General features: G+C 47.3%; 1 protein-coding gene across 1 annotated transcript in view; it reads left to right on the top strand.

Moving 5' to 3' along the window:
* Positions 1-25,000, top strand: part of dpp6a (dipeptidyl-peptidase 6a) — a gene marked incomplete at both ends in the record, with an annotated part of 159,119 nt that overhangs the window by 103,649 nt on the left and 30,470 nt on the right. Inside the window, 2 exons of the mRNA XM_084442827.1 lie at positions 13,997-14,111; positions 21,420-21,518. Coding sequence (XP_084298953.1) covers positions 13,997-14,111; positions 21,420-21,518 — 214 coding nt within the window. The remainder of the gene's footprint in view (positions 1-13,996; positions 14,112-21,419; positions 21,519-25,000) is intronic.

Genomic DNA, 25,000 nt, shown 5'->3' with positions numbered 1-25,000 from the left:
CACACACACCCACACACAGACACACACACGCCCACACACACACACTGTCAATTGCTTCCTTTTCTTACCTCCAGCCTCATTAAAAGTCCCTGGTTCCCGTGGAAACTGGCCTCCCGTGGAAACTCATCCGTGTGTCGCTGAGGGGGTCTCTGGACCAGGCGTGGTTGAGGGGGACTCTGGACCAGGCGTGGCTGAGGGGGACTCTGGACCAGGCGTGGTTGTGGGGGACTCTGGACCAGGCGTGGTTGAGGGGGACTCTGGACCAGGCGTGGTTGTGGGGGACTCTGGACCAGGCGTGGTTGAGGGGGACTCTGGACCAGGCGTGGTTGAGGGGGACTCTGGACCAGGCGTGGTTGAGGGGGACTCTGGACCAGGCGTGGCTGAGGGGGTCTCTGGACCAGGCGTGGTTGAAGGGGACTCTGGACCAGGCGTGACTCGGCAACAGTCAGAGAGAGAGAGAGAGAGATAGAGAGAGAGAGAGAGTCATTTTACCGCTTAACCGTATCTCATAATTCACCTCGTACCTTCTCTTAACCATCCGTCCCCCGCCACAAACATAGAATAGAGAGATCCTGGGAGCTACAGACAGCCTGCTCACAGAACACACCCTCCACCGAACGGACCTGTTCAGTGCTTAAACCGTGTCCATTATCTTGGAGAAAGACAGATCTGCCATTCGGTGATGGCTCCATTAGTAAGCGCTGACTGTGCTGTTTGCCTACAGTCCTTCACATCCCACATATACCCACCTGTCGGCCTGCACAGCTGTCTCTCTCTGGGCGGTGTTCAGGTGTAGGTGTTCAGGTGGAGGAGGGAGATTCCGCGTGAGAGAGATACGTTCAGATGTATTCCAGGGCTGCGGGCCGTATTCCGAACTTTGACACTGTACAATAGCATTCACACAGACAGAAACAACATAATTATCAGTAGTATAAAATGGCGTATTGAGTTTGATCTGCCCTATGTCTTCACCAGATGTCTCAGTGTGTGTGTGTGCGTCTGCTTGCGTGTGGTTGTTTTTGTGTGTCTGTGTGTGTGACACAGACAGTGTCATCTGTCCTCGTCCAGGCAGCTCCGTCGGCTCTCGGACGGCCGTTTTGTGCGCCTGGCGACTTGTTAGCTGCGCCAAGCGGGCCTCATCCGACATTGGCTGGATTTTATCACCGGGGGGGGTTGCATTCAGGATCATCGACCAACAGAGTGACTGTTTAGAAACAGACACGACGGGAAGACGCTCATTTGAATATTTCTGCTGTGTTCCCAACCCTGCAGGAATACACTCGCCTTTGATTGGAACGCTTCAAGACCTTATGGTAATTACGAGTCATGACACTTCAAGAGGTCAGTGTATATCCGTAGGTTAGCTAGTCCTGATGTAACGTGATCTTACATTCACAGTATAGATCACCTTGATTGCCCATCACTGATAATCAGTGATATGTGAACCCAAAGTTACAGTGTTCGAAGATCAATGAAAAATAGAATTTACAGAAGAAAATTTACAGAAGAAAAAAAAACTCAAGGTCGAATTTTTTTTCTTCAAACACTGTACGTCTTTGAAGAGATCTAGATGTGGTGTTCTCTCTGAGATGACAGAGAGGATGTATAGATCTATAGGTGGTGTTCTCTCTGAGATGACAGAGAGGATGTATAGATCTATAGGTGGTGTTCTCTGTGAGATGACAGAGAGGATGTATAGATCTATAGGTGGTGTTCTCTGTGAGATGACAGAGGATGTATAGATCTATAGGTGGTGTTCTCTGTGAGATGACAGATAGGCCCATCCCCATCCACTGTCCACTGCTCTATGAGAAGACAAAGGCTTTGGTGTGTGTGTGTGTGTTTGTGTGTGTTTGTGTGTGTGTGTGTGTGTGTGTGTGCATGTGTGTGTAAGTGTAAGTGTGTGCTTCAGTTTCAGCGGCTTATCGAGTATCCACCTCCGCTGGCGATCTGTTCCCGCGCTGGTCACCTGGATGGGAGCGTGCGTGCGTTTGTGTGAAGTCTCTTCATGTATTTTTCCATTTCAAGATTTCAGGCAACACAGATTAGAAGCAACATCCCCCTCACTCTCTTCTACCTGTAGCAGGCATTGCCTACCTTACTTCCCAGCATGCATCAGCTACAGTATGCTATTTGTTCAGTATTAAAAGTAGTTTTTTTGCGAGCGAGCACATCCCCAGGACTCTCTTGAGCATCCAGGCCAAATGAATGCCTCCCTTACTGCTCATATTAAAGCAGACTTGGCCTGCGGTCTGATTAATTCCCTGGCTCTCACCCCTCCCTGTCCGTCTTACAAATGAGATGTTTATGCCTCAACACAACCTGCGAGAGCCCTGCTGAATGTTTGATCTTTTATAAAGTGGTTTCGAGAGATATTTCTTCTTCGAACAAACAGCTTATTTCAATATTGAAGATATTGGGAAACTTGCCTGCAATGTCTAAGGTATCTCCATTCATGGCAACATTTTGTAAAAGAAATACTAAAATAAAGACAGCAGTAGGTACTTCAGGTTAGTATAAATGAGTGCAAGTGAACAACGGCGGAACCAAGGTTCTTTTATTGTGCTCCTTTACCCGGGTACCCAGGATGCATTTCACTCAGTCTGCCGACACGACAATCTATTTCTCCAGAGTGACATAGGAAATGAAAGGCTTGTAGATAACAACAACAACAATGGGAGTGTTCCTGGGAGGCTGGCCACATACAGAGAGCGCGGCCGCCATGGCCGGCCCTGAAGAAGCAGCCTATTTAGAGTCAGACACACTGGCTGTGCTCCAGCTCGGAGCTTGTTTTCTCTCCCTGCCGTTTCTCTCTCCTTCCATCTTCACCTCCATCTCTCTCTCTCTCCCCCCTCCCACTCCTCTCTCCACGTCTAGCTATGCTACAAATGACCTTTCAATGACTTTTCTACCAACTTTTCAGAGGGAAACGTTTTGAGCTGTCAGGAGTGTTTGATTGGGTGAAATAGTCTTAGAGATACTAATCCTAGAAAAGCCTGTGGATTGGCTGGAGCAGTTCTCTATGAGGGCATGGTTAGGTTATCATTTTACAATTTGGTCATCTAGAGGATACTTTTATCCAAAGCCATTTACACTGTTTTTGAGCAAGTGTTGGGGTAACGTTGCGCTCCGGCTGGTGTCATTGTCATTCCTGCGCTTGACAAACAGAGGTTGCTCTTATCTTCGTGGTCAGATACAGAGTGGTGGCGCGTGATGAAATCTCAGGAAAGACGCCCTTCTCCTGATCGTTCATGTATCTTTTTATGTCTAAACCCAGCGTTCTCTCTACATTCCCCCGGTCACACTTCTCGGCTCCCACGTTGAAACTAATGAAAGAAAAGAAATGTCTGGCCTTCATCCATTATGCATTAGCACAGCGGCAGAGTTCCTTCACACCAGTGACTCATCATCTGCATCCACATGCCATTAACGTCCATGTGCATCCATCTGAACGACAGGGAAGGTTTTCATGAATATTCGATTCGGCCAAACTTGGTATCCATAGAGATCGGGGTAGTGAGTAGTGTTGGATGGTGGGATTATTGTGTTATTAATAATTAAATATATTATACCATTCGTTGAAGCCGCTGTCATTAATGAGAAGTCATCAGCCCTCCTCGTTGTGCTTGTTGATAGTGGTCTTATAACCCAGGTTGGGTATTCGTTGTACTCACCCTGGCTTATAACCCAAACGCAACAGGAAAATACACAATAGATTGAGTGGCTGCCATGGTAACGTATGTTTACTTAAAACCTTGCTACTGCCTTACCTCTGGCGTTCTCTGTAACTCGTGTTGGTGTCGTACGGGGTAGTCTGTGTTACGTCCTAGAGATCTGTTTTCTTGTGCACCAAGGGGAGGGAGAGGTCAGGAGCAGGGGAGGGTGGGGGGGTTGGACCCCACACTGGCTCTCTCTAATGGGCTTGGAAGTGATGTACTCTCAAATCAAAACAAACCAGGTGGAAATGGTTCTAAAATCATCCCTCCACAGTGTTGGTTCTGGAGACAACCACGACCTTTGCCCAGTGAGCAGTAAAGACACTTAAACTGTTTGTCCTGTGCTCTCAAAAATGTAAGGCAGATAAATAATTTGGTTCTACGCTCAGTACGCTGCAATAAAACAATAGTACTGCTGAAGCCGGTTGCACCAGCTGATCTTCAGTTCCATCAGAGAGAGAGGGAGGGAGACAGAGAGAGAGAGGGAGGGAGACAGAGAGAGAGAGGGAGGGAGACAGAGAGAGAGAGAGAGGGAGACGGAGAGAGAGGGAGGGAGACAGAGAGAGAGGGAGGGAGATAGAGAGAGAGAGGGAGGGAGACAGAGAGAGTGAGGGAGGGAGACAGAGAGAGAGAGGGAGGGAGACAGAGAGAGAGGGAGGGAGACAGAGAGAGAGAGGGAGGGAGACAGAGAGAGAGGGAGGGAGACAGAGAGAGAGGGAGGGAGACAGAGAGAGAGAGGGAGGGAGACAGAGAGAGAGGAAGGGAGACAGAGAGAGAGGGAGGGAGACAGAGAGAGAGGGATGGAGACAGAGAGAGAGAGGGAGGGAGACAGAGAGAGAGGGAGGGAGACAGAGAGAGAGGGAGGGAGACAGAGAGAGAGAGAGAGAGAGAGAGAGGGAGGGAGACAGAGAGAGAGAGGGAGGGAGACAGAAAGAGAGAGGGAGGGAGGGAGACAGAGAGAGAGGGAGGGAGACAGAGAGAGAGAGGGAGGGAGGGAGACAGAGAGAGAGGGAGGGAGAAAGAGAGAGAGAGGGAGACAGAGAGAGAGGGAGGGAGACAGAGAGAGAGAGGGAGGGAGACAGAGAGAGAGAGGGAGGGAGACAGAGAGAGAGGGAGGGAGACAGAGAGAGAGGGAGGGATAAAGAGAGGGAGACAGAGAGAGAGGGAGGGAGACAGAGAGAGAGAGGGAGGGAGACAGAGAGAGAGGGAGGGATAAAGAGAGAGAGAGGGAGACAGAGAGAGAGGGAGGGAGACAGAGAGAGAGAGGGAGGGAGACGGAGAGAGAGGGAGGGAGACAGAGAGAGAGGGAGGGAGAAAGAGAGAGAGGGAGGGAGACAGAGAGAGAGGGAGGGAGAAAGAGAGAGAGGGAGGGAGACAGAGAGAGAGGGAGGGAGAAAGAGAGAGAGAGAGAGGGAGGGAGACAGAGATTGAAGGAGGGAGAGAGAGAGTACAGTATATACAGAGGGAGAAAGGAGAGGGGGCAGGATAGTGAACATGGGCATGGGGGCATGGGGGCTGTGCCCGTCTTATGCCCCTATTAGGCTTCATCCCACGGAGGACAGGAATGTGTTCGATCATGACAGCGACAGAGTGGCACAGCGTTGGCAGTCTGGCTGGCAGCAGCCCTCACAATGATTCACTGTGTCTGGCAGTAGGCACACGCACATACACACGCATACACACATGCATACACACACACACTCACACACGCATACACACATGCACACACTCATACACACACACATTCACGGCAGCACACACACACACGCACACACACACACAGATCCTCTGATGGTTGCCTCAGGACTGGGGGTGTTGAGATGGCACACATATCAACCATGTGCTTGTGTGTGTGTGTGTGTGTGTGTGTGTGTGTGTGTGTGTGTGTGTGTGTGTGTGTGTGTGTGTGTGTGTGTGTGTTTGTGTGCTCCCTGCCTGGGATGAAAAGGTCCACACTAAACACTACGTTCAAACTAGTTAGTTTGATACTAAAGTTGTCGATGTTCGGCTGCACCACTGAGACGTAAGTTTCATCTTAGTTACACTGGCATAAAGTCCACACTAACCAAAACATTGTCGCAGAAAAAGACGTTTTCGCAGTCTGTGGCCAATCATCGCTGCGACCCAGCTACACCGTTAACAATGCTAATCCAACCATTTATAATAGCCTGGTCTATTTACCAAATGGTTTTTACAAAACGATGGTTTATTATATTGATTATCTGTGGCGAGTAGAAGATAGCCTACTTGTCCTCTTTGCATTATAATTAATAATAATAATGATGTGATCCTCTCAGAAAATAACGTAGGCTAGCCTACTGATCAATCGCTGTGTATTGTCATTTTTGTAGGCTACAACCTGCCATGTGTAAAAACATAATCACATACGATTTGGGCATGAATGGAATGAAATCTTTCTGATCACAAATGCGTTTTCACGGTGGCTTGGTGATTTGATTTTAAAATGTGTGCCATCTGCACCCCACCAGGCCAGGGAAACCGTCAACATTGCACATCTTCTGCCTGATGGTTAGCTGTCTGGCTGCCGAAGGCATACTGACGTGCTCTTCCAAGCGCCGGCGTAACGCCTCACTCGTCTCACTGCATGGTACACGGTGCTTTTGTGGAGCTGCATGGTGTCCACCACCACATTTTGCATTGAGCCGGTTGCAAAATATCACAACGTGATGCAGACTTGAAGAGTCGGAGGTAGAGCCCCGTTCAGGTCCGACTGGTGCTGGATGTCGTTAGCTAGCATGTCGTTAGCTAGCACGTCGTTAGCTAGCATGTCGGTTATAGACAGAATTTGCTCTTGTCTAAACCGATAAAGGGCGTGGATGTCTACATCGTCGTATCCCTCCGGTCTCTTAGTACTCTCTCTGCGTATGTTGTTCTCCTTCAAATCGCTTTAATGATAATCTTTCAACGGGTAAAAATGCCATTCTGTTCAACTCTGTTCAACTTAGCTAAATGTCAACCAATATTTAAATAACTTAAATCTTTCACCTAATCAGGGCTAGGTTTAAGATTTAAGTTATAACATGCCTACGATCAGGTGGTGCAACCCATAAATGTTAATAGCTCGTAAACTCTGACCTAACCTTGGAAGTTACGTTCAAACTAAGCTACGTTCCAGCTGGTGCAACCCAGTGCTGAAGTACAAAGAGTTACGATTTGGGACAGCTTAGCGATGAATCCCTTGATGTTGTTGGAAGAGGGAGTGGGTTTAAACGGATGAGTCTGCCGAGGAGGAGTGAAGTCCTGTGTTTGAGGATTAGACTCAGATTCCTGCTCTATAAATCAAGCGGATGCCTGAGCACACCTATCCCTAGAGTCAGCAAGCCTCCAGAAACATCCAAACCTGGCCTTGTTGTCATAGGGGACTAACCTCTCTGCTATCACCTTGCCAGAGACTGGCACACACATGAACAAAACCGGCTTGCTTTCATATGGACAATTCACAAAGAGAGGCTTACCTGCCCTGCTTGCTCTTATCATGATGATCAAAGCACTTCCAGTGGTATCTCTAATTACCGTAGACAGCCATAGCCAACTGTCAACGACTATTCTACTTTTGATCCCTCTTCATCTCCTCCTTACAACTGCTGCTTGTTAAGCCTCACACTTTGCTGTCTTTGACGTTCCTCCAGATAGTTCTTGACACGTTATCTAAACCACCAGCGCAATATCATGCAACATTACAGCATGCTGCAAGAAGGTCAGGCTTCAACACATTCGCCGTTCTCTGCCAAGGATCCAGACTGCTGCATCTCCTGCTCTCATTATTGATTGGTGCAGCTTCCGATAGAGTGTCATTTCCAATTACAATTACAGGATAAATCCTTTGAAAACCTCCCACTGCCACTTTGTCTGTTTAGTGCTCTTGCTACCATATGAGGATACCTGCAATGCTGTACCTTCTATTGAGATACTGTACCTTCCAGTGAAATACTGTACCTTCTAGTGATATACTGTAACGTCTAGTGAGATACTGTAACGTCTAGTGAGATACTGTACTGTAACTTCTAGTGATATATTGTACCCTCTAGGGAGATACTCTACCTTCTAGTGAGATACTGTAACATCTAGTGAGATACTGTAACGTCTAGTGAGATACTGTACTGTAACTTCTAGTGATATATTGTACCCTCTAGGGAGATACTCTACCTTCTAGTGAGATACTGTAACATCTAGTGAGATACTGTAACGTCTAGTGAGATACTGTACTGTAACTTCTAGTGATATATTGTACCCTCTAGGGAGATACTCTACCTTCTAGTGAGATACTGTAACATCTAGTGAGATACTGTAACGTCTAGTGAGATACTGTACCTGTTAGTGAGATACTGTACCTTCTAGTGAAATACTGTAACTTCTAGTGATATACTGTACCTTCTAGTGAAATACTGTACCTTCTAGTGAAATACTGTATCTTCTAGTGAGATAATGTAACTTCTAGTGAAATACTGTACCTTCTAGTGAAATACTGTACCTTCTAGTGAAATACTATACCTTCTAGTGAAATACTGTACCTTCTAGTGAAATTCTGTACCTTCTAGTCTTATAATCACTGCCCTTCTCTCCTTGTTCACATTGTGCGATTCTGAGAAGGTCTATTAATAGGAGGCTTCTCCATACAGTAGTTTTCCTCTGTCCCATCGATAGTTCATGCATGTCCACCAGCTACAGATGGTCTACATACTGTAGACCAGCGTGGTCCAGGCCTGATGAGGTCCTGCTTTCCTCTACTGCAGAATTAAAACGCACGCCTAAGGAGAGAGTGGTATTCTTAGTGACGGAATCTAATTGCCATATAATCACACAGGAAGAAATTCACACACACGCGTACACACACACAAAGAAACAAACACGCACACACTTAGAGGGTTTGATGTTTTACCATTGCTAATGCAAGATACGTCCGGCACTAGCTGGAGAGCCTGCGCGCACACACCCAGGAAAGGCAGATTTACCCTGAGGCATAGCAGTCATGCCCTCAGCACTACACAGACCAAGCCTCCCGGCCCAAAGATACACATCTGGGAGGAAACGTCTGGGAGGACTACCCGTAGCCCAGGCTTCAGGGCCTCCTCTGGTGCCACACTCCCAGTCAACATTCTCACCTCTTCTCACCTCTTCAGAAGCTGTTCATTTCTGCAGTAAGTACTCTTCAGCTGGAGGGTGGCCACACAACATCGGACGAGAGAACATGAACACACTGGAACGCACAGTAACAGTAGTGTGAAAGGTGTAAAGAATTTCAAGGGGAAAAGGACACTGAAGCTGTGTACAGTAGCTAGTTGCGGCTGTTTTCCGCTGCATGCATCTGAAGTGATGATGTACCCAAGAGTGCGAGACCAAATAAAATAAATGTTTTATAATAAATAATAAAGTTGACAAAATCATACTTAAGAAGGTTGCAACCAGCAGTGACAGTTGTGCTTATCCCAAGTACAGCAACAAATGTCTCTGAACATTCATAGCTAAAAGTCATTCTTATACATGTTTATCATAACAGCATGATGCTGATTAATTACACTCTAAGGAAGGAAGGAACCGACCGACCGATCGATTGATCGATCGATTGATTGTTTATGGTCATCTAAGCTAGGTCAAATGAGCAGACATAAACAGATGGGTTTTTGTTATTCCTACCTCTCCATCGAGTTGGCGCCAACTAAACTCAAAACCCAGACAAGATAGCTTGGTCACACTACCCCTCAGAGTCAATGGCTGACCTTAAACAATTATCCCTGTCTGAAAATCACACACAGAGTAAAATGGTTATAATCAGTTACAACATTAATAGCTATTATTATTGATCAGCTCGAAAGAATAAATTTACCCTCACAGTAGCATCACTGAGTAATATTAGGTCTACAATATTTTGTGTGTGTTTTTTTCAACTTTCAAAATGTTTTGCCCTTACTCAAGGGCACAACGGTAGGCGGTGGCTGTCGGGGGGCCTTGGCCTGGCCTCTCTCCAGACCTCACATCCATCCATAAGACGGTTCTTAATTCTCTCCTGAGCCGAGCTCTGAGTCGAGCTCGCTGCCAAGTGTCCGACCTTCCCTCTGTTCTCTTTAGTTACCTTAGATGCCTTTTAATCACCTGCTCGTTAACTGTGCAGTACAGCAGGGGGCCTTGCTGATTGGACTCATCATTTATTATAATTGCGCGTCGCCGAAGAAGCTCGGGGGTAAGTCAGCTGACGTACACCACGCGTCCCGGGCCCCGCCGCCGGGGACAGAAGAGAAGGGCCTCCGTTCTGTCAGAAATCCAAAAATACACTCATCAGCACCGAGACGTGCTTTCCGAAAGTCCTAGGACCGGCGGGGCAGAGGGGGGGGGGGCTAAACCAGCGGATGAGCAGGCCTGCTCCGTATTGATCACCAAGGGAGGCGAGGGCTCCGGAGGCCATGTTGAAGACGGCTCGTTTGATGCTCGATACTCCGGGCGCCGTCCGCGTCCACCTAATGGGCCGTGGATATAGATAGACACATTCTTGGCGATCGAAAAGGACATTTATCAGTCACACTCCAGGGAGGAGGGGGGGGGGGGCTCTGTGATTCTTCTGCCTCCAGTGGGGCTTTCCCAGGGAGCTTTGCCATGGAAACACGGATCCATTTGGTGGTTCTATGAATCCTGGCCAGAGCCCGGTGCTACGCCAGACTGATGCTGAGGCTTAGTCAGCCAAGGCCCATGTCAGCTGGAGCATCTCTTCCACTCTCCAATGGGCCTGGAAAGTATGAGATGAGGCAAAATCGAATCAGTCGGTCGAAAAGAGTTGTCTAATGAAGTCCACCTGTTAAATCCATTACAGGCCTAGTAAAAGGAGAAGGAACTTAGTTTTCCCCCTGAGATGCTCACAGGCCAGAAAGCATCCCGGACAGCTTTATTTCAATATTACTCTGGGGGGTTGGGGGGGGGGGGGGGGTTATAGAGAAAGAGAACAGAATTGCACGTTCTTTAAGATGGACGACACACTTATTTCAGCAGAATGGGTTTTCGTTGCCCTCCCGAGTCTTTCCACAGATTATTGCGGGACTTTTTCCCCCGACCTGACGCCATTAGATCATTTTCGGACAGGAGAATGTTACTAGAATAAATTGAGAGACGCACACACACACACACACACACACACACACACACACAGAAAGTAGCATTGACATATTCCCTTTGACAGCAGGCATATTAGGCTCATGGTACAGTAGTACCCAGCACTGTGCAGCTGTCTGCATCTCACAGTATTGGATATGTGTCTCTACACACTACAGTACACAGTGATATCTGGACTCTATATAAACAGCGTATATAAGTGAGTGATTATTCAGACCTCAGGGACTGATGCTGAGCTTGAATTTTCTATAGGTTGGAGAGAGAGAGAGAGAGAGAGAGAGGAACAGAGGAGCAGAGAGAGAGAGAGAGGAATAGAGAGAGGAGCAGAGAGAGAGAGAGAGAGGAACAGAGAGAGAGAGAGGAGCAGAGAGAGAGAGGAACAGAGAGAGGAACAGAGAGAGAGAGAGGAGCAGAGAGAGAGAGGAGCAGAGAGAGAGAGAGAGGAGCAGAGAGAGAGAGAGAGGAACAGAGAGAGAGAGAGGAACAGAGAGAGGAGCAGAGAGAGAGAGAGAGACACCGTCTAGCTGCTGTGTTGCGTTGCGTTGGGACCCGTGAAGACGTGAAGCCCCGCCCCCCTCGCGTTCCCGTCCTCGCCGTGGGGCTGTAACCCTCCTCTGGCTCAGCGCAGCGGCAGACTGCTTCGCAGCCACATTAGTGGCCCTCAGGACGCTGCGTCTCGCAACTCATTAGCATATCGCCAACTTCAGTCCAAATGATCATTATCGCCGTCCCTCCGGATCCCTCAAACTGCAATAGCGGTCGATCGTTTCACGATTTGTGTGTGTGTGTGTGTGTGTGTGTGGGAAGGGGTGGGGGGGTATCCATGGAAACGGGATATTAGGGGAACCGTTCAATGCGTCGCACCAGAAGAATACATCAGAGCCCAGCGCGACGTGCAGCATCAAATCACCCCTGGTCCCGGCGGAAGGGTGAATGATTGCGTATCGGTGCTCAGCCATGACCGAACCCCGTGGCTGTTTGCAGTGGGCCAATCACGCTTTGTCACACCAGACACTTGTGGAGTCTTCGCTGTCCTTTCACAAACACACACTCCAGCAGCTGGCTACCCAGGGCAAACACCCAAGTGATGGATCATGACCCTGGCACAAACAAATCTTTGATATTATCCAGGCCTGTTTATGTGTTTGTTCCACAGTGGTTTTCTGGGAAGTTTGGATGAAATCAAAATAGGCTTTCTGCTTTTTTATGGCTCCGCCAGGCGATTGCCGATAGACCGATAGCCTGACCGGAGGCATTATGGTTTCAGGTTGTCCGTCCGTACGATGTTTGTTAATGCAATATCTCGGGAATGCATTGACGGAATTTCTTCCCCTTTGGTACAAATGTTCACTGGCACTCAAAGCTGAACTGCTTAGATCGTGGGGGTCAAAGGTAAAGGGTCACTGTGACCTTCCAATTCAAATGTCAAAGGTCAACTGAATGTTAACTGCAACTTGCATTGTTAGGCGGAGGCATTTAACCGCTACGCGGTTTTTCTAGTTCTTTCAAGAGTTTTGTTTTATCCAAAGCACAAAGTACTCTTTGCACCACCTTCTCTGTGTGTGTGTGTGTGTGTGTGTGTGTGTGTGTTTGTGTGTGTGTGTCTAACATAAGGTCTCTCATCGTGTTGGAGGAGTCCTATCCATTCTGCTGTTTCTCCCACACACCAGCTGTATTAACGCCACCATAATCACTATACTCAACACTAAGAAGGACTGACTGCTGTCAGCGTTAATGTGGTTTATGGCACAGCGGCTCTCTGATTTGTTTGGCTGTCCTCCGAGGTTCTGATACCTCACACGCTCGATTCCAACGGTCGGAAAATGACCAGTTATTTCTTGAAATTGATGTGAGTGTATATCGCAGTATTGCAGCTGTGAGGAGCCAATCACCCGTCGGGACTGAGAGAGTCGTGTTTACCATCGGGGCTGAGTAGTGTTTATGATTAAACAGCGCTGTTTGCCCCGTTTTCACCGCCTGATGTACAGCCCCTCCTCCCGGACCCTGCTTAAAGAGTCCCGGGGTGGCACGAGGGCAGGGCATTGTGGGTAACGCGGCCCCTGGATTAACGAGGCTGTTTAACGGGTAGACTGATGAATAGCTCTTACTGCTCTTATCTCCGGGCTAACGATGTCTGCGGCTCCATTCAATTAATGAGGTGAGGAGGTCACTCAGATGTTCAGCGCATAGTCCAGCCACCTTAGCGCTTTACGGCCTTGTTTCCTTTCTAGCAACAGGTCTCCCAAACGCATTCCTGGCTCTGCTGTTTTGATCTACACCATAGAAAATGTTTAAAGTTGTTAGCTAATCCCTCTAACATTGTTTTGGTTCGTAGACTCTCCACCATTCGTGTTGTCGGTATTTATATGTTATTTTTCTTGGAGTTGTTTTGGTTGAGGTTGGATTTCTTGTTGTGGCAAAATTGTTCATTCTGGGACTTAACAAAGTGGAGGTCTTGCCAAATTTCCTGTCATTATCAATTGGCTTATTTCTTATGTCTATACAAGACTGAGAAAATAGGAAAGAATTGAACTGACTCTCAGGGTTAAATGAGAGATTTGGAAACCTTTTGCTCACTGTGCTCAGTACAGCCTCTAGGCACAGTTTTTCAAATGCAGTATTACATGTTTAAAAGTATGTTTCATTTTAAAACTTCATATTAAACTGTAAACAGCTTAATTTGTTAATTTGCAAATAACTTTTTCCCTCCAGTAAAAAAACGCGCCTCAAGGTTGTTCATAATTCTAAACTCGTCGCTTCCAACGGAAGAACAGCTCTAGTCGTCCCTCAGCCAAGTATAAAGTCCCAAAGGAGGCGAAAGGCTCCATTTTCATCTGTCACATTCGCTTCGTGGTGACGGCTGCCGACGTTTGGCTCATTAACGACGTTTGCCCCCCCCCCTGCCGTCCCGCTCGCGCTGATGCCGTTTCTCCTTGACGACCGCTCCGCTCCTGTGACTCCCCTTCGTCCTTGACTGACACCCCCCTTCATCTGCCCATCCCCCCACTGCCCGCCACCTGTTTCCTGTGTCCTTCCTTTTCACCAATTCTTTCTCCTCCGCGTCGGCAGCTACTTCACCCCTTGATGTTTCTCAGTGGTGTGTCAATCACTTTGCTCCTCTCTCTGACCGTGTGCCTGTGTGTGTGTGTGTGTGTGTCCAGGAGTTGGTGGGGAGTAACCCTCCCCAGAGGAACTGGAAGGGGATTGCCATCGCCCTGCTGGTCATCCTGGTCATCTGCTCCCTCATCGTCACGTCGGTCATCCTGCTGACGCCAGGTACGTTGTTGGAACAGCCGCCCCCGCCCCCGGGCACGGTCACAGCGTCATGCCGTTGCTGACCCACACTGCCCCCGGCTGACCCACACTGCCCCCTGCTGACCCACACTGCCCCCTCCCTGTACATCGCCTGCTTGCACAGAAGACCTTGACTGTGTAACGTTACAGATTAATTCAGCGCACGTTAAAGGTTGTCTGAACTCTCAGGGCAGAGTCTCGCGCATGCACACACACAAACACACACGCACACACAAACACACAAACACACACACACAAACACACACGCACACACACAAACACACACGCACACACACAAACACACACGCACGCACACACACAAACACACACGCACACACACGCACACACGCACGCACACACACACGCACACACACACACGCACATGGGCACAGGCTGCCCTGGGCTCCCAGCTGTAACCATGGTGAGGGTTTTGAAAGCAGCCTCGAGCGTGACCTTCAAGCTCTGTTTAAAAATATTTCCATAAGAAGCTAATCAATAGGCCCTCTGTTTAGATGTGGTCCCATGAAGTCCCCTGGTCTGCTCTCTACCCTGATAGCAAGCCGGTCTGGGCCATATCTGGGCCATATATGGGCCGGAACTAAGCCATAAGTGCTGCATCTAGCGCATACAGTATATGGCCCAGGAGGAGGCGTATCAATCAAGTGAACCGCCAGTGTGTTGGAGGTACTGACCTAGAGAGGTCAGTGACTTAGAGTCAGTAACTGCCTTAGAGAGGTATAACTGACTGCCGCGCTGGGAAGAGCTTAATCAGCTTGTCTAGGAATTTTCTCTCTGACAATCACAACTAATGTTCCACATGGCTCCCACTTAGTTAAGACAGACAGACAGACAGACAGACAGACAGACAGACAGACAGACAGACAGACAGACAGACAGACAGACAGACAGACGTAGGTAGGTAGGTAGGCAGATAGATAGATAGATAGATAGATAGATAAATAGATAGATAGATAGATAGATAGATAGATAGATAGATAGATAGATAGATAGATAGATAGATAGATAGATAGATAGATAGATAGATAGATAGATAGATAGATAGATAGATAGATGATAGATGGCTATTGGTTCTGAAAGATTCAAATGGCTATTGGTACTGAAAAGCCCCTGGGTTAATAAAAAGAGGTTTAAGAAGACATTGTGGATGAATTAGATTCCACAAACAACATCAGGATGGTTCGGCTCTGTGATTTCTCTATGTTAACTAAACTCTCGTCTTCTGACATTTCACAAAAGTCATTTGTTAAGGTCTGTGTCTAGCGCCAGGGCGAATCCGGTGTGTTGGTGGTTTTCCCTCTGTCCAGCCTGAAATGCCCCTTTAAATCCCACCCAAAACAGCCCTGTGCTGCGTCACGTCTACAGACATGAAACAGACTAACACTCCCAAGATTGATGTACATGTGCACTAGTCTATAATATCTGGAGCTCTGGGATAACTCTCACCCCAGCGGATGAATGGACAACATCCTGCCAGACGGTATCGTAGGATGTTAACCGCTCCTGACGAGTATTGTGTTCTCACAACGTACCCCTCCCTCCCTCTACCCCCCCCCACCCCTCCACGCCCCCATGGCAACATCCCTCTCCTCTAACAGATCCATCTTTACAGCCCCAGGCTGGGGGGGGGGGCAGGTAGGAGTAGGAGTAGTAGTAGAAGTGAGGGGCTACTACTGTACGTTGTAACATTTCCCTGTGACTGTACGCTGTACTTTTGCATGTGGCAGATAGAGATCTGAGTCTGAATACGGATGTCAAGCAGACGTGACAGCGTGACGGCAGATCTGAGGGCTGCGGTAATACAGTTTGACTGGAATCGTAGCGAGAGAAAAAACACATTTTAATGCTTGCAGCAACACATATCTGAATGTCTTATTTTGAGCTCCGTTTTTCCCTTCTCTCTGTTCTCTGTTCTGCAATCTTCATTTCTCTTTTCTCTCAATACATTTATTTTTGGATTTCATCCCATTTTCACCCAATTTGCTAGCCGATTGACCCTGACCTAGTGTCCAATTACCCCGTACTAACGACGGTCAGCGATGCAGACAACTGGTCTGCACAGGCAGACTCCTTGACTCTCTCAGCTCGCCACCGTAATCCCGACACCGGGCAGGGTCGCTGAGGCGCGCCCAACCCTCGAGCCGTGATGAACCTGGCCGCCCCCCGTGGTGCGCCCGCCCGGTATGCCGCTCGCTCCGGGGTCCTGCCATGGTCGGATCTGGCGAGACCGGGGCGCGAACCGTCATCTCCGGTGGCGGATATCTACTCGCCTCTAATCTCCCGTTCTCTATTCTTCCCTCTCTCCTCTCCTCTTTCCTCTCTTCGTCCGCTCTTCTCCCCGCTGCACCCAGCGCCACCACTAGAACACGCATTACCGTACCTACTCTACATCCTGAGCCAGGTGGCAGTCAGATAGAACGCCTGCTGGGCTCGCTCATATCTCTCAATCCTTAGAGAAATACAGAACCAGAGGTATCATCATTTTCCCACTTAGCTTTACTGTACTTAGAGATGTTGTTCATTTCTGGTTTCTCTGTTAGGGGTTGAATGGCCTATTGATGCTCAGTCATGGTTGTACTCAGCAGCTATAGAATGGAACCACTTACTGTCTCGTATTAAAGGAATTGTCACAACTAATCATTTTAAAAGAGCAGTTAACGGATGGCTACATAGCTGCTCAACCTTTTAGAAAGGGAAGCAGGATGTTTTGTGTTTGGGTTGTTGTGTCGTACAGTAAGTGTTGTTAGTGTCTTACGTGTTTATGTGCGAATGTATTGGGAATTTATGAGTTCTGTGTTTTTAATGTTTTTGTACTTTGAGGGCTGCCTGTGCAGACCATTGCTATAACAGACCAGGACCACAATGGAAATAAGTCCTAGACTTTATTGTGTGTAAAAGCCTCTACAATGGTGTGATGGTTGTGGCCAATAGGCTTTTAAACCAGTGAAATTCATTCATTCATGCATGCATTCATTCATTCATTCATTCATTCATTCAGAGGCTCCAGAGTTATAGGTTTGCGCCGGCCTTCCTGGCACCAGTGTGTTTAAGAAGCTGTTCACCGTTTTCTGAATCGCTCCTGATCCGGAAACATCCACCACCCAAAGCTCAGCAGTCTGACACGTGACTCCCTGCACAGCGTACAGTATGTTCAATTCACACAGCGTACAGTATGTTCAATTCACACAGCGTACATTATGTTCAATTCACACAGCGTACAGTATGTTCAATTCACGCGTCAGATGAAACTTCAAGCGTTCTGATGCGCCATCGCCAGTCAGCGTTTGGATTATGCAGCCCGAGCTTTTATTCCGTCACGTGTCTGGTCATGTCTCCTCATCCCAGCGTCACTTTCTAATGTCACTGCCGTGGAGGAGAAGAGATAGCACCCCCCCCCACACTATAGAAAATACGATCTTAAAGCCTCAAGAAGCTAAGATGTTCTCTCTCACACACACACACATGTGCACAAATGTATCGACACATAACACACCAGCAATTCACAATCCGTGTTAATTTTCACACATTTGCTTTATTGGATTACAAAGAACCGGGGTTCTTGTGATTCCTCTGTGCGCCACAGTGTTGGTGTGTGAGCGAGTCTTTTTTCTCTTTTCTTTCTTGGCTAATGAGACAGTTTGCTCCTCAAACCTCCAGAGAGCGACGTGACGTTGTGCTCAGACGGGGTTTGACTGGCAGCGGACGAAACAAACATGGAGGATCGTCGTCGTCGCCACCTCAAGTGAGAGAAGGTGGCTGACTGGCGCGCGCGCGTGGGGGGGGGGCCCGTCAGATCACCAGACATGCTTTTTTTTGTCAACGTGTATGTGATCTGCGCACACACACACACACACGTCCGTGTCACCACTCTTTTATCGCTAATGCTTGCCTCTCACTGTAAATGGTGGCTTAGCCCAGCGGGCCTTGACTTTCAGACGGAGCATCTATGAATATTTAAAGTGAGTGTGTGTGGGGGGGGGGGGGGGGGGGGGGGGGGAGAGAGGGTCGTATGAGGGGGGGGCAAGGACAGAGCGGTCACGGCTTCGGGACCCCGACATGTTTAATGGTCTTATATTACAGGGAAAGCGGCAGGAGCCCTGCTGGGTTCATCTCCCCGTCCCCCCATCCCCCCGTCCCCCACCCCACACACACACACCCCACACACCCACACCCCCACCCCCACACAGCACTCCTCCCCAAGCACACTAAGCCTCCGGACCGGAAAATCACCTGAACACCAGCAGCCAAGCAAAGAACACCCGGAAACCGTTCATAGAACATGCAGTGCACGTGTGTATGTGTGTGTGTGTGTGCATGCGCGTGTGTGTGTTTGTGTGCGTGTGTGTGCATGTGCGTGCGTGTGTATGTGCGTGTATGTGTGTGACTTTTTTTTTTTTTTTTGCTTTGGGAAGATAGACGGCCGTGTCTCGCCCGGACAGAGCGCTCTGTTATGAAGCGGCCGGCTAGCGGCTCTCGTGACTGGCCTGCCGCGCTGGGAAGAGCTTTTCTGTATGGGTGTTCACTCACTGTGCTTTTCACAACGCAGCCAGCTCGCCTCCATTTTGATCACTGTACGTAGATGAGGTCATTCTCGCGGTACGTAAGGAAACAGTCAATGAACACATTACTTTTCCGGTGCCCGAGGAGAGAAAGTCTGTCACTTTCTCCACACCGGCTTCATCGGTCCGCGCGGCCTCCTCCTTCACCTCTCCCGCTGCAAATGGGGCGAGGGGGAAACAAATGAAGCCAGTAAGATATCGCCTTTTTGCTTCTCCGTCCGTGCGTGTGAAGCCGTTAAAGAAAAGCACTGAGCTGCTATGCTGCGCGGTCTGGAATTACCTGGAAATTAATGAGGTTAGCTGAAGCGTGCGCTGAAAACACATAAGCTCATTTGGAGGATCGTATGTCTTTATTGGTCTTAACAGGGGCTAGGGGAATACGTTTCTCCATAATTTTCACCACACACACACACACACACACCTCCTACTCCTCCTTTTTCTCCTCCTCCTTCTGAGGTCATGCTGATCATTACTGGCGACTCGAGCTAAGAGCTATGTCTCTTCATCTCTTCTGTTGACTTGTGGTGTGCCCCAGGGCTCAGTCATTGGTCCTTGGATTGTTTTCTTGGAGTGTTTCTGTTACCACAACTCTGTACTTCCACACAACTGTACTTCTCTTTTAAACCAAATTGCCTTATTTGCCTTAATTCTCCACCTTGCAACTGCTAAAAGGAGTAGTAAAGGGAAAATGCATGTTTAGCCCTGTTTTAAGGTTACTTATGATCATATACAATGGTTCAAAAAGTTGTCAAAAAGTTTGTCAAAAAGTTGACAAAACTAGCACTTTTGAGAAAGTCTGATAATTGCTCTACCACTGTTTAGGTCATACAATGGATGTGGGGGGGCACTATGAAAATCTTTCAAAAACATATTAAACTCTCAATTTCAAAGACAAGAAGCTCACCGAGGGGGTAATTGGTGTCCGTTGGTGTTCTGACATCAAATTCGACGCAAAGTATGCATCCTGTAGGGTTTTATTGATCATTTTATGAAATCCATTGACTTGTATTGAAGCGACCGGAATCAGTTCAAGCGGAAGTTTACACACGTATGTGCTGCGACTAAATAGTTCTATGCTAAATATTTAAAAAAGCATTTCCGGATGAACTAGAATCTTACTTTATGGCGAATTATATGTCAGAACGCCAACTAACACCTCGGTGAGTTTCTTGTCTTTGAAATTGAGAGTTTAACATGTTTTTTGAATGATTTTTCACGGTGCCCATCCACATCCATTGTACAGTATGACCAAAACGGTGGTAGAGCAATTATCAGACTTTCTCAAAAGTGCTAGTTTTGTCAACATTTTGATCTGAACCATTGTATATGATCATAAGTAACCTTAAAACAGGGCTAAACATGCATTTTCCCTTTACTACTCCTTTAACAGCTATCAAGGACTGGATGTCATACAACTTCCTCCAGCCCTGACGAAACCCACGTCCTTTTTCTTGGCACTGAGAGTTTCTCTGACAAAATTCAGCAGTGTATTGGTCCTTTAGCAGTAAATATTAAGCAAGAAAAAAAACGATTAGTATTCTTGGATCAACATATGAACTTCGAGTTGCATGTTCATGTATGTAAAGAAGGTGGCCTAATCATGTTTCTTTGAGAAAGAAATATTACACATCTGGAAAAAAAAATATGAGTGCTTTTGTCTCATCCCGTCTTGATTACTGTAACTCGTTGTTCACCACCTTGAGTCGCTCTTCAGTGTCTTGGCTCCAGATGGTCCTGAATGTAGCTGCTAGAATTTTAATGAAGACACGACGCAGGTCACACATTACACCGGTATTGGCCACTTACCAAGTTGGCTACCCACTGATGGCTGAATTGATTTAAACATTAATTTAATCACTTACAAAGCTCTACGTTGACTGGCCCCACTTTATATATCTGATCTGTTATGCCCCCTGGCCATATTGAGTTCTTTCCGGTCCTCTGATCAAGGTCTTCTGGTGGTGCCGAAAGCTACGCTCAGAACCAAGGGTGGCCAAGCTTTCACAGTTGTAGCTCCCGGTCTCTGGACCCACCTTCCCTTAGACAAAAACAGTGAGAGTCAGTGAAACAAGTCAGTGAATCGTTTTAATAAGCTGTTGAAAACGTTTATATTGTCTAGGATGTATTTTATATTTGTTAATATTGTATTTCATGTTTGTTTTGTTTTAACTTCTTTTACTCATATTTTTCTGCAATGTCTTTATTGTACAGCACCTTGGTTGGTTTGAGCGGCACCTTATAAGTAGAATGGACTTAATACCCTCAACACTATTCATATGAGTCTGTTTCAACAGCTTTTCCCCATTCCTTTCATGTTTTTCATTTTCACTACAAGATTGTCCTTTGTTATTAAACATGGATGATATTAAACAAGGACACCGTCATAGAAGCACCCTGCAGTACTTGAATCAAACTCTTCACAAAGCCACACACTAGTTTGGGAGATTGTTTAGCTTGTAGTGATACATGCAATTTGAAAATATTGTGTAACAACACGTTAGGGACGTTGTGTAGAACCACAAGCTGTGCGGCGGTCGGGACACAACTGCTATCAACAATACATGCGGTATCTGTGACAGCATGCAACCTCGCAGAAAACGCCCTCACATGTTTGTTCAGTTTCTATAATTGTAATAAACATATATTCACAGTGGACTTGAGCATTTTCTTGGTTCAGAGGGTTGATCTGTGCTCTCTGTGTCTAACCCCTCAGGAGAAGATGACAGCTTGGCCCTGAAGGGGAAAGTGGCGATGGAGGACATCTTTGGAAAGGACTTCAAGGTTCACCACCCGGACGCTAAGTGGATAAGCAGTGAGTAGTACTCCACCGAGTCAGGGCCGTTAGTGCGGCTGTGGACAGTCAGCAGTTCCTACACAACATGGTGTGTGAAAGCATGACAAGGCAATGCTCCAGAGTCTTCCCTGGTGACTACACTGCACAGCAACGCTATACCAACAGTAGAAGAAGCTAGTATTATGTAGTCACCTTCAATATTTATCTTTTTTCACGCACGCACAAACACAAACACACACACAGACTCTCTCTTTCTCTCTCTCTCTCTCTCTCTCTCTCTCTCTCTCTCTCTCTCTCTCTCTCTCCCAGTCACTCACACGCACCCACACTAGTGCTATAGTGAACAGGTCTCAAGTTTGAGAGATTCTGCTGCAGCCAGAAGATTAATGAAGTAGCCTAGCCAAGCTGTCTCCTCCAATCAAACGCCACTAGAAGGCTCATTGAGGGGCGCAGCTGTTCGGTTTTAGCCTTGTGAGACCATCCGGATGTCTGGATACTCTTAATAGAGAACATTTTGAGGCAGATTGCAAAACGATCTTGCAAATCAGTGTTGGTTCTGAGGAATTTGAAATACAAACAGCTACGCTGGGCGGGTTAATGACGGCGAGGAGCGGTTGAAGTTAATTAGCTATTACTGTGTGATAGACCTTTTCAGATTTTTTTTCAGATGGTTCATCCAATCACCTGCCAAGTAGTTTTGAAAGTGCCTGCCTGTTTCCAAACTGTTTCCAACGCAGAGTTCCCAGATGGTTATGCGGAGCAAACCATCTGGCGTGTCAGGTTAGTTCAATCTGGCCACACGCAAAAACACACCAGAGATGTTACAGTCCTTCCTCTTCCTCTCCCTCCTTCCTCCCCACTCTTGAGGTAGCCATCCGGCATAATCTGATAGTCAAGGAATCACCGTCCGACGTATTGCTTTTCTCCAGTTCAGTGGTGGTTCGGATCTGTGGAATGAGAGGAGAAATCCATCACTCCCGCCGCCATTTTGTAACTGCAGGATGACAGGATGGTGCTTTACTCAAAATGAGGTGTTAGATCATCCCTCCCGTGTGAGTAATTTCCTCATACACATGTACTGTATGAACAACATCAACAACCCTTATGATGTCTATGGTGTGACCTACAGAATAGCGCTAAGGTAAGACCCTGGAAATCATAGTGTTTCAGTGTTATATTTCCCTCCGGACTCCCATGTGCATTTTCTGATGAAACAATGTCTCCCATGGCTGCAAATCTACTGCGAGTGACTGAGCTTCAGAGGGTTTCAGCTCAGCCGTGATGGGGCAGGCTACCTCGATGCCACGCGCGCCCCGGTCCCTCGCTTCGGAACGAAATACCTCCCAGTGTGAACTGTAAATACAGCGGCTGTGTTGACTGTTTCCAGCGGGCGTGCCACGATCTGTCACTCTGACCAGCTCCTTAATACAGTAGCTGCAGTTAAATGTCATCCTGAATGCAGCCAGCATGAAATGAAGCTTGTGGTGTGACTGCAGCGTCGCATGAACGCCGCCGATGTTGGCTGGAGAGCGCTACCGCCAGAGGTATTTTAAGAAGTGTTTAACTGACAGCAAATAGTCCATCTGACAGAGTTTAGCTGACAGCGAAGCGAGAGATAAAAAGAGAGAGAGAGAGAGAGAGAGAGAGAGTGCCGCAAAGAGCTATTATTGACTGATCATTGGATCTCTGCTTACTCGTCGTATTTGTTTAAACCTTCGCGACCGACTGCAGAGCTTTCACTGCTGCCTGGAACACGTGCAGTTATGAGTTCTGAGGACAGGGCTGAAATTGTTTTTTTGTTTGTTTTAGAAAAGAGTTTTAAAGATGAGACATAGAGTTTGGGCTGTAAAGTCCTTTACACTTCTTGGGTCTTCTCTTGAAAAAGGTGTGGTCTTGATAGACTCACACAACACCAATAACTCTTTAAATTATTTTAAATGGTGTTTGGACCCAGGGCTGTGTCTACAGTCAGAACCCTGTAGCAGCGTACCTCCATGGTACTCTCTCTGTCCCTCTTATCTGTGTGCCTAACCAGGCCGCCATTGTCCTATCTAGTCAGCCACATAATTGCACAATTACCAGGCTCCTTTGATATCCAGTCTGTGACTAGTTCCTTCATTATAATCTGAATCAAACACTCGCAGCATCGACACCATTTACTTTTCACAACGAGGAAATGAAACTCGACTAACGTGCTGCGTGACCGCTAGCTGCCTGTTGCCATATAATGTTCCTCCTTCCACTCTCAACTAAATACACACAGGGAGAGGTTTGCAAAGTAAACAGACCGTCGAGCAAACAGAAAACTGATTGGCTCCAAGTAAAGAGACAGACGATTGGCTCAAAAAGTGCCCCATGATATGGATGGCAGACCGGGTTGAGAGCCTGCGAAGAGGAACACCGCAAGCAAAGTAGCTTCCCCTGGTGTTGAAGCTGCATCCTGCATCCTGTACGCGTGGAAGCAGAGAATGATACACTACTGACACTTTTTTGTTTTGTTTTTTTCTCCAGAACTCACATCAGTAAGTTATTACTCTGGTAAATGATGAGCCGGTCGTTTCACACTCACATTGATTGCCCACAGCAGATGAATGACTGCCAACTTCATCTATTAGCGCTGGGGTTTGACAGAGGGACCTCGATCTGTCTCACCAATGAGGCTTAGCAAATTAGCTCATTATTTAACTATGAGTTCAATAGAGACACAAGCAGCTCCCTCTGTGGTGTTAATGTCCCAGTATTATTTCACTGTGCTTTCGGGAGAGACCAGCGGTGTGTGTAGTGACCGTGTCTGTGAGCAGAGAAGAGAGATGGCCATCCATCCTTGGAGCTCAAGCTGACAGGTCACAAAGATTAACACCAGTAGGAGCTCCAGCTCCCATAAGGTACCTCAGAGACACATACACACACGCACACACACACACACACACACACACACACACACACACACACACACACACACACACACACACACACATACACACACACAAACACACTCTCACATACATGCATGCATGCGCACACACACACAGTATCAAAGATTCAACTTTTCTCATTAGATGCTTCAATGTCAGTGTTTTTTGGGAAATTAAGGCTATTATGTTTGAATGCAGTTATGTACTCCAAGATTCACAGCAGATCCATAATAACAGGCTCATAGTCCAAGAGTCCCATTGTACTGCAGATAAATCCTTAAACTGCATTGTGTTTCAGTGCACAGTACACATATTTTTTTATTGAGTGGCTCCGAGTGAAAAACTCTTCACACTCTCTGTTCAAGAAACATAATAGAGATGTCTACTCTGATGTTGTAGAGCTGATCTTGATAGGCATTGTTCTGTAGCCATCTGGCCTAACTAACATGTAGAAAAAGAAGATGTCCGCTCAACAGACCGCTGCTCCACTGTGTATTCAGTGTTCCGGTATCAACGTTTCCACCTTGGTAGGTCTTCTTCAGGACTTCCTGCTTCCTCTCTACCAAGGTCCAAACATTGTGACCC

This window comes from Borostomias antarcticus, assembly GCF_949987555.1.
Source record: "Borostomias antarcticus genome assembly, chromosome: 9".
Lineage (NCBI taxonomy): Eukaryota > Metazoa > Chordata > Actinopteri > Stomiiformes > Stomiidae > Borostomias > Borostomias antarcticus.
The sequence above is the reverse complement of the archived record's forward strand: the minus strand, read 5'-3'. Positions and strand labels throughout refer to the sequence as shown.